At 50.0% G+C, this 10,000-nt stretch overlaps 1 protein-coding gene across 1 annotated transcript in view; it reads right to left on the minus strand.

Annotated features, from left to right (window-relative positions):
- Nucleotides 1–3,493: 3,493 nt before the first annotated feature.
- Ikzf3 (IKAROS family zinc finger 3) overlaps nt 3,494–10,000 on the minus strand; it is an 85,872-nt gene continuing 79,365 nt past the window's right edge. The window contains exon 8 of the mRNA XM_021212783.2: nt 3,494–4,322. Within this exon, the coding sequence (XP_021068442.1) occupies nt 3,622–4,322 (701 nt within the window). The 3' untranslated portion in view covers nt 3,494–3,621. The remainder of the gene's footprint in view (nt 4,323–10,000) is intronic.

Consider the following 10,000-nt stretch of genomic DNA (forward strand, 5'->3'; position numbering starts at 1 on the left):
GTGTGTGTGTGTGTATGTATGTCTCTGTGTTTGTGTGGTGTTTATCTATCTGGTGTAGTGTGTGTGTTTGTGCGTATATGTGCGTGTGTGTCTGTGTGTGTGGTGTGTGTGTGCTATGTGTGTATGTGTGTGTGATGGTGGTGGTGATGTGTGTATGTGTGTGTGTCTCTGTGTTTGTGTGGTGTGTATCTATCTGGTGTAGTGTATGTGTATCTGTGTATGTGTGGTGTGTGGTATGTGTGTGGTGTGTATATATGTATGTGTGTATATGTGTGTGTGAATATGGATGGATTAACCCGCGTGGTAAGCACATACAAGCTGGAAAAATCTATGGTGGGCGAATTCAGAAGCGAAGTCAGGAAGGGCCGAGAAGGGGCAGCGGAGAGAAGACTAGCTGGCTTATCGCCAGGGGAAATGACTTGAGGTCTATGAAGATGAGTGGCCTTTCCCCTCTCCTGTGGCAATGCTGAGCAGCCATGGGAAGGCTGTGTGTGTCTGTATGTGTGTGGTTTATGTGTGCTGTGTGTGTGTGTGTGTGTGTGTGTCTGTGTGTCTGTGTGTCTTCTACTCAGCTCTGTGCTGCACTTCAGCTCATGGTGAGGAACACTTGGAGAGCCATTTCTATTCTTCGCCCACCCTCGCCCCAACCTTAGCTGCAATGGAACTTCTTGTGGGTTTGGTTGGTCCCCAGATTGCAGCCCCCCACCCTGCGGTGTGTGGTGAGAATGGAAGGTAAGATCCACAGGGCTCAGGCAGAGGTGTCTGTCTGAAGCTACCCCAGGACTCCACAGCCTCACGGAGGATGCAAATCTACCCTTTCTCATCTCAGCCCCCACCTCCATCAGGGGGGCCCTTAGGTAGTGCACGGATCACATGCACAGGCGGTGCTAACCGCGGCACTAACCACGGCACCCCACTGGCCTCAACTGCCAGACTCGAGGTCCTCAAGCTCCTGCAGGCCCTTGGAGTTGAGGGCTCCTTCCTACTCAGGCTCCCGATGCTTCTGCGTGCACATCACTCAGAGAAGGAGCCTCAGGAGTAGGGTGCAAGCCAGCAGGTCCACAGTCACAGGACAGCGTCTGATCTGGGCTGGTAGAATGGTAGTCCGCCATCTTAAGATGACAGTGTGTGTGTGTGTGTGTGTGTGTGTGTGTGTGTGTCTGCTCCCCTGCAGCAGATTTCAACAGAGTTCTGGTGGAAATGCCCCCCCCCCATTTCTGCATCTCTTCTTTCTAGTCCCTGCTTCCCAATGCCCTCTCTTTGTATCCCCCCCCCCGCAACTCCCCCCTCCCCGCCAAGACAACAGGATGTGAGATATCTCAAGCATAGACTAGGCAGGTCCTCTTTCACAGTGGGCATGAACAATGCGGTGCAGCTCACATCCGATTCTGCTGAGATGCAGAGACGTGCTGAAGACATCCAGCCCTCAGGCTGAGGCCTCAGACACACGGAATTGCTGCCACTCAACTGTTGCCACGGAATTGTTGCCATGGAATTTCATAATCTCCTCCCCCCTTACCCTGAGACAGACACCATGCTACAAGGCAGGCTAAGCCGTTTGTGTGTTTGAGGAGGAATGTTTTAATTACTGGCATTGTATAAATGAATTGAGTAAGAGTCGAATCCATAAGTCCTTTAGAAGGAAAATGCTAACATACCAGGAATTTGGGATTCCTGGCTCTGGCGGAAATGTTCATAAAAAGCTAAGCTCTTAATTTGTAAATAGGCTCCATGAAGCCGTCCCTGTAAGCAGAACTTATTTTCCCCTAACATAAGTTCTTTTAAAAGGAAAGGAAGAAAAGGGTTCTGGCAAAAAGCTATAGATGCCAGCTCGTGTGTACACGACGGCACGATCAAAACCCTTCCTGTCCTTGGTCCCCCCCTCACTGAGACGGTCATGACTCAGTAGCTGAAGGAAAAACTTAACTATATTTTCACATCAAAGACATATGAAACACATTCTCACGCGCAGACTTGTCTGCTTAATGCCCACACATCAAGAAGTTAAAAATAAAACAAAACAAAAAACCTGTGGCTATTGAATAATCATGTATTAAAGCTGGAAGTGACCATCAGGAGGGTCTGGATGCAACTCTTATTTTATGGTTGAGGACATTTAGCTTTTAGAGTTAACCAATTAGTATCAAGTATGAGCTTGGCAAGCATGGCTGGGGGCCTTGATTCCAGTGCTCGTTTATGGAGCATTTTCCCAAGAATCTTGATGTCTTGGTGACTATGTGACAAAGGCGACTAACTGGTCCATCTACAGAATAAGATCAGCCTTCCAAGACTCTCGGTGAGATGCGGCAGCTCCTCTTTAGGACAGCAGAAGCCCAACACCACGGTGCTGATCACCCTCTCAACCCAGCACCCCATAGGTAGACTGAGGCAGGAAGCTCAGAGTGCCGTCCAGCTTCAGCTAGCAGTGAGCCTGAGGCTTGCTGGGGCACCGGGAGACCCTGTTTTAAAAATAGAGTAATAAAATAAAAGCCATGCATTTCTAACCCAGGAGAGTGTGATGTCACACCATCCTGAGAGAACATTTGTGGTTCTGTTCCTGATCTCATGCCTGTGGGGTGAGGGGTGGGGTGGCGGGGAATTAAGCAGCACATTTTGGCTCCTTTGCCTAAAATCACTTTTCAAATGTTCTTTGGGTTTTCAGTCAGTACTCCACCAAGGTGACGAGGGTGGCCTCCCAGCCAACCCTACACGCTCTGCTCAGCCAACCTCTCTTCCCTCCATTTTCTTTCTTTCTTCCCCCTTTGTCCCCTGGTGTGGCAGTTGCACCTGGCAGGCACTGTACCCCTAAACTATGTCCCCCCCACACACTTGCTCTACCAATCCCAATCAAAGGAGACAAATGCCAGCCCTCTGTGTATGACTCTGCGGTTTCAATGATACCCAATATTTAAAAGCATTGGATTTTCTGGAGTAGAATTTTCATCCAGACTGAGGCAGGAAGATCAGGGTCTGGCTCAGGCCAAGTCGTCCGAGGTTCACCCTTGTGACAGCAGGTAAAGGAGAAGGGCCCTCACTCGGGTGGCTTCAGTTTTGTTTGATAGGAAGTGGATTGATGCTCCAAGAACAGGGTCTTCCATTACTGCCAGCGGGTCCTTACTGTACGGCCACCTCTTCCTCACTGTTAGAACGTGAAGGGAGGGTACTACACGCTAAGGCTTCTGCCTTGTGTTGGTGCCCAAGAGCAAGGGCAGCTGGGCGGCTCTTCTGCTGTGTGGATCTGGGCATAGGATCAAAGGGCTTTTCCACATATGGCTGCTGTATTCCAGCGAATGACTCCTGCAGCCCACGGAGGACTGTTCCAATTGGCCAGGAGCTCCAGTGGATGGCTGTCTATTGCTACAAAAGATAATGAACCAGATACTTCTTTGGCTTTTAAATCCCATCAAACTCAGCTGCTGGGAAAGGGAGGTTTCACAAAGTAACATGATAGCTCTGCGAACAGTTTCTGAATGAAGACAGTGATTTCCCTGACTGCTCATGAGGACATGATTGAGAGCTAACATAACTGGGCGGGACTGTGGGTTTGAGTTCAGTCCAGTAGGAGAAGGCTACCATCAGTTTTAAAAAAACAGTGTTGACCCTCGCATTGAGGACAGATGCTCACTTCAACATGGCTCTGTGCTCTCCTCTGGCGATGTGAGAGGAGAACTCGTAGCGATCGTGGCTCCGGTAGCCGCACATGTTACACTCGAAGGGATCACGGAAACCGTGGCACCCCATGTGGATGGTGAACATCACATAATCCAGGAAGAGGACATGGCAGTGGTCACATCGAAACACATCCATCACCTCCCCTTCTTTGTTGATCACTTTGATGGAGTCCCTCAGGCAGATGGGAGGGGGCTTGAGGAGTTCAAAAGAGCGAGGGACCTCCTTGAGAAGAGGCATCCCGTTGCGGGCCTGGGGAAGGACCACGTGGCTTTGCTGGTAGAGATGCTGGCGATCCTCGTGGTTGCTGTCGGTGTCTGTGGAGTCCTGGGCACTGTTATTGGGGGACAGACCTCGTTCAGAAGACAAGACCTTCTCTGGCAGGAGGATCCGTTTCTTTTCCAGCTCCTGTGGGGCCCCATTGGGCATATCGGCCCGAGTAAGTGCTATGGGGTACACACTGCTGATGACTGGGACCATCTCAGAGGTGGGCGCAGGTGGAGTCTGGACTAAGGGGCGAAGGGCTTCAGCCCCCAGATAGCTGATGGCGTTATTGATGGCTTGGTCCATCATCCGGGTCTGCATCATCTCGTTCTCCTTCTCATACATGTAGCCGGGATTGTAGTTGGCGTCAAAGCAATGACGCTTCTCACCTGGAACGGGCAGGAGGGGAGGTTAGAGAAGAAACAGCAGGAGGCAGAGTGGGGAAAGTTGTTTCCCAGAGAACTCTAGAAGAGGGGAAGGGTAAGCTGCGGTTGCTGCACACTGGCACCCAGCCACGGGGCAGGAGGCACCCAGCCACGCCAGTCTCAGGGGTACATCAGTCACACGTTTAGGGGTGCTGTACATGGTTGACTTGTCAATTTAAGCCAGTGGATAAAGGAGAAGGGCAGAGGTGAGGCCATGTCGTGAGGTGTGCCCCCTGGAGGAAAGGGGTGGGCACAGGATGCAAAGACAGTGGGACCAGCGGAGGGTAGGGGTGGGGGTGGGGGGGTGGGCTGTCAGGAGCCTGGGGCCTCTGCTCTGCTACTGAGTGCTCTCTTAACGTGCTAGCGACATCCTAACTGCTATTCCACTGTAATGAATACTGTAAAGAAGAGATGTCCGTGATCAGCCTCAGTCGCTTGCAGCTTGTAGCTTGTCCTGGCTGTCTCCTAATCCTACTTTACTTTTTACTAATTTACTTATGGCGCCATAAGAAAACACAGGGATCAGAGGAGTCAGGTTCTGCTCTTGAGTGGGTTCTACCCCTGCAGGGCAGACACAAGACCTTCAGGGGTAAAACTGGAGGCAAGGTACATCACAGAAGGCTGCTCATCTGTGGAGGCCATCTGTGGTTTTATTCTAAATGCCCCATTTGATGTTTGAACCAGGGGAAGACTTTGTCTTCTGTTAAAAGTGTGTGTGTGTGTGTGTGTGTGTGTGTGTGTGTGTTGTAAGGTGTTATATGCAGGCAAAGTGAAGCTGTTTGGTATGAACTGTATATTTCAACATTAGGGGGATGCCAAAGACTTCAGAAGTACTCTGGGAAAAAAATGAATTCTTGGAAAAATCCAACTCTTGAGAGGGTTACTTGAGAATTGGTAGGACCAGGATTGCTCTGTATGAGGGAGGAGAGGAGATGAGGGCTGAAAGATGCGGGCAGGCAGAGCGAGCCGCAGAAGGGGTTTCTCAGACTTCACAGAGCCCCACACTGTAATGGCCACACACTGGGGTAGCAGTGGTGGTTGGGACAGGCTTCAGCCACATGGACTAGTTTGGGCTGGTTTGATTCTGGTTCCATTGGTTACTAGTTGTGTGACCCTGTGTGAAAGGAACGCAGTAATTCCTCACAGGGTGATTGGAAGGCACTCAGGGCTGGGCTAGGCACATACACAGCACCTGGCACAAGCTGGCATCTCCTTTCCCCCCCCTTTCCTTCCTTCCTTCCTTCCTTCCTTCCTTCCTTCCTTCCTTCCTTCCTTCCTTCCTGAGATCTTTTATTTGCTTTATCTAAAGGCATGCGTGTGTCAAAGCATGCTTGTTGAGGTTAAAGGACAACTTGTGGGACTCGGTTCTAGCTTCCCACCATGTGGGACCTTGGTTTTGATCTCAGGTTACCATGTTTGGCACCAAGTGCCCTCGTCTGCTGAGCCACCTCACTGGCCTGGGTTTTCTGTTCATAAGGATCAAAGTTTACAAATGTCCAGGTATCCCATATTGTGGGAAAGACAGATCTGGAAAACAAAACAAAACAAAACAAAAGGAAAGAGGTAGGCCTATAATCCCAGCTACTCCGGAGGCCGAGGGAAGAGGATCAGATGGAAGACCTGCCTGGGCTGCAAAGGGGGTTCAAGGTCAGCCTGGGTAGCTTTGTGAATGTTTGTCTCTAAAGTTAAAGACAGATTTGGGGGTGTAGGTCAATGGCAGAGTGCTTGTCTATCTGTGTGAAGCCCTAGGGTTGATCCCAGGGCCACAATCAAACAGAGGACTCTTGAAAACACACAGTAGGGCCAAATGACAGGCATTCTGAATAACCAGCCATAGGGTGTGGTTGGATTCAAACACGCAGCAAGTGGTTACCCGCCTCTGAGGAAAGACGGTCGTGATCAATGAACAGCAATGCGTAATATGTGCTAGACTAGGATGGGAGGCAGAAAGGCCAGCTAGGAGATAGATCTGAGATGCGTTTACCCTGCATCCCCATGACTTTGTGGACCCTGTTACTTTCTACACTAATATCTGAGAAAAAGAAAAGAAGAAGCCCTAATTTGACAACCCACTAGGAAGCCACAGAAGAATGTACAAGTTTGTCAAAGTCACCCATGGGTTTTCTTCCCAGCTCCCAGACTGGTTCTCTTGTCGATGATGATGGCCGCCTGTATCAATGACACCATGAACAGGAAACACCGAGTTCACCCACACCCGTTCCCCTGGAAACGGCACAGGGCTGATGAAATCTGGTTTCTTAATCTTTTCAAGGTCATTTCCCAGTGTGGCTGGCTCTGCCCCTCTAACCTCACTAAGTACCAGGAGATCTCTAATCACTGTTTCTTATGACGGAGAGGCTCTGGGAAGTTTCCAGGGACATGTAGGCACGCCACCACCTCCGCTCTCATCCACCGGAAGCGCCTCGCAGCAAACAGCTGGGATACCACAGGTGGAACGAGACAAGACAGGAAGGGAGACCAAAGCCCTGGAAGAATGGAGTCAGGTGACAGAGGTGTGTGGTTTGACGCAGACCATTGTTCAACTTGACGAGGGGAGCGCCCCAGATCTTCACGTGCACACAGTTCATTCTGATCAGATCCCCTCATCTCCCAGTTACCGTAACCTGATCGCTGCAGATGGTTATCAGTCACCTGCAGACCGGATGACTCAATGTGTACGAAACGCCGAAGGGGTAGGCTACAGTAATTGAGAAGCCAATAGCTCACGTTTCTTTAGTAATACACTCATAAGAAAGGTTAGGCAAACCACAAGAGTAGAACTGCTTCCAAAGCAGCTCATACAGATTTTCTTCTGATGAAGACAGAAATGATCCTGAATGCAGACTCGAAGGCTGCCTGGTTGAGCCACTTGTTCCTTATAAACCTTCTAAAAGGTGGCTAACTTCTATTTTGGTATTTCTCAAGTGAGAAACGGCATGGCTGTATTGAAGCAACGGGAACAAGGTTGTTGGGAGTCTAGAAGCTCAGACTGGGTACGCAGACTTAGAGCTCTGTCTGCAGGGTCTAAGGTCAAGATCCACTATATATTGCGTATAAGATGCTAGTGGTAAAAGCGACTTTTATTGCAGCCCTACAGTACTGAGCTTTGTGCTACAGACTAAGCTCACTGCCACACTTTGCCACCCCTTCAAGGCTGAACGCTTTCAAGGTGGATTACTGTCTCCGGCAGAAGAGGAACCTGGAGCTCAAATTGCTTCACTTTTTCCAAGGTTGTCCAGGGTGACAGGAGAACCAGGCTGCAATTCAAGAGTCAAGGCCTAGCACTTGCTGGATGCTTCCTTGCTCATGGTGGCTCAGTCCTCCACAGTGACATCAGACACTCTGCTGAGATAGTTCTCACAGACAGGGCAGAGGGCCGAGTGGCAGCCACCATGGCTCTTTGTTGTTTAATTCTCACTATCATCAGCAGCTATCAGAGGTGGAGGAGGGGACTGCAGCCACAGCGAAGGGTAGAAGACTGCACAGGAACAGGGATGTGGGAGGGAGGGCATCCAGACCCGGAACTTGGGAAGGAATGCCTGCTTGGAAGTGGAAAGGGGTCCAGAGAAGATTGAAGGAAGAACAGAGGGAGGCTGGGCAGAGGCCACTGGGCTGCACTGCTCCACCAGGAGAGGCAAGTTCTGGGGCTTCTACGCCACTGGGAGCAACTTATGGGGGCTAAAGAGGAAGGCAAAAATGACTTGACCCCGAGACAAACTGCAAACCCAATATTCCAGTCAATGCTGGGCAATGGAAATATATGGATCTATTTGAGTCTTGAAGTTCCTCGGGTCACTTAAATGTCTTTCTTTCTTTCTTTCTTTTCTTTTCTTTTCTTTTCTTTTCTTTTCTTTTCTTTTCTTTTCTTTTCTTTCTTTTTTTTTTTTTTTTAAATATTTTTAGTTATTTATTTATTATATGTAAGAACACTGTAACTGTCTTCAGACACTCCAGAAGAGGGAGTCAGATCTTGTTACTGATGGTTATGAGCCACCATGTGGTTGCTGGGATTTGAACTCTGGACCTTCGGAAGAGCAGTCGGGTGCTCTTACCCACTGAACCATCTCACCAGCCCTTAAATGTCTTTCTTGCTGCTTCCTATTATGTACCATGGCTGTTCCCACTCGCTTTACTGCAACCACATGTCAAGAAATAAAGGAGGAGGGAGGAAGATGGGGAGGGAGGGAGGAAGGGAGGGAGGGAAGAAGAGAGGAGGAAGGAAGGAAGGGAGGGAGGAAAGGAGGAAGGAAGAGAGGGAGGAGGAGAGGAAGGGATGGAGAGAAGAGAGGAGGAAGGAAGGAAGGGAGGGAGGGAAGAAAGGAGGCAGGGAGGAAGGAAGGGGGAGAGGGGAGGGAGAGAGAGGGGAGGGAGAGAGGGAGGGAAGAAAGAAGGTAGGGCACATAAGCAAGAAAAATGGGGTACTTAGTGCTTGTAGTGATTCTGATTTCAACGTAAGGAAGACTCCCTTCAGGACACCGGGGCGTCAGGCAGCAGCAGGAAGGGAAGAAACCCTGATGGGGAGAAGACCTGAGCTGGAGCCACTGCCCAGGTGGTCTCTGTCACCTGTGACACACGGCTTGGATATAGGGAATTCCAGGCAGCCAAGATAGTTCTTCCCTCTGGACACAGAACAGCCACCTTTCAGGGCTTCCCTGCCACCAGCTCTCAGGGACCAGACTTCTGGCTGCCCAAAGCTCCCTGACTTCAGTATCAATCTGACCTGGGTCTCAGCCCTGGTGACCTGGGTCTCACCCTGCTTTATCTAAGCTGTGTTTCCCTGGTGCTCCTGTTGGTTGTCTGTCCTTCCTGAGTCTAAGGACTTCTCTGCAGGTTCCCAGCAGAATGTGCCTTAATTAAGAACATCTCAATGTCTATGGAACCAGGGACACAGGTGTTAAACCTGCTCCCCGCTGCTCTGTTAACCAAAGTAGGTGAGCTGATGCTGCTCGCAGAAGTGTCAAAACCTCACACACGTGTTTACTGCCACTGCCACAGATCTTTTTTTTTTTTTTTTTTTGGTCTTCATTTTCTTTTCAACACAAGAACGTTTGTTAATTAAGTAACTCACATGTGGTGAGTTTTGTTTGCCGGGTGGGGTTGGGGGAGAAAAACCAGGAAAAAAAGTTATGTATCTGCCCTCTGTTTGGGCCAACTATTTGAGACTAGCCTGACTTAAAGGATAGTCAAACACTGTTTCTCACGGGATAAGCTTCTGGTCAGGATGCTACAAGCAAGCCCACCTTGGAAAGAGATCCTCATGACCTGGATGAGAGCCGCTACCCCTGCAGGGGGAGGGGGAAGGGGTCCACTGACCAAGTTCTGTTTGACATTCGCCCTCACAGTTCAGGGCAGGGCAGCAAGGGCTGGTGTGAGAACGGTGCACTCTTCGAAAGGATGAGAAGGGACTGACTCATCCTTTGTGTGGTGGTGCCATTTCCCTGGCAACGAAGCTCTTCAGAAAATGGCTCCTTAACCAGGGTGTAGTGGCGCACGCCTTTAATCCCAGCACTCGGGAGGCACAGGCAGGTGGATTTCTGAGTTCGAGGCCAGCCTGGTCTACAGAGTGAGTTCCAGGACAGCCAGGGCTACACAGAGAAACCCTGTCTCGGGGGAAAAAAAAATATGGTGCCTTGGAAAGGAAA

This window comes from Mus pahari, chromosome 14 (genome assembly GCF_900095145.1).
Source record: "Mus pahari chromosome 14, PAHARI_EIJ_v1.1, whole genome shotgun sequence".
NCBI classification, from domain to species: Eukaryota; Metazoa; Chordata; class Mammalia; order Rodentia; family Muridae; genus Mus; species Mus pahari.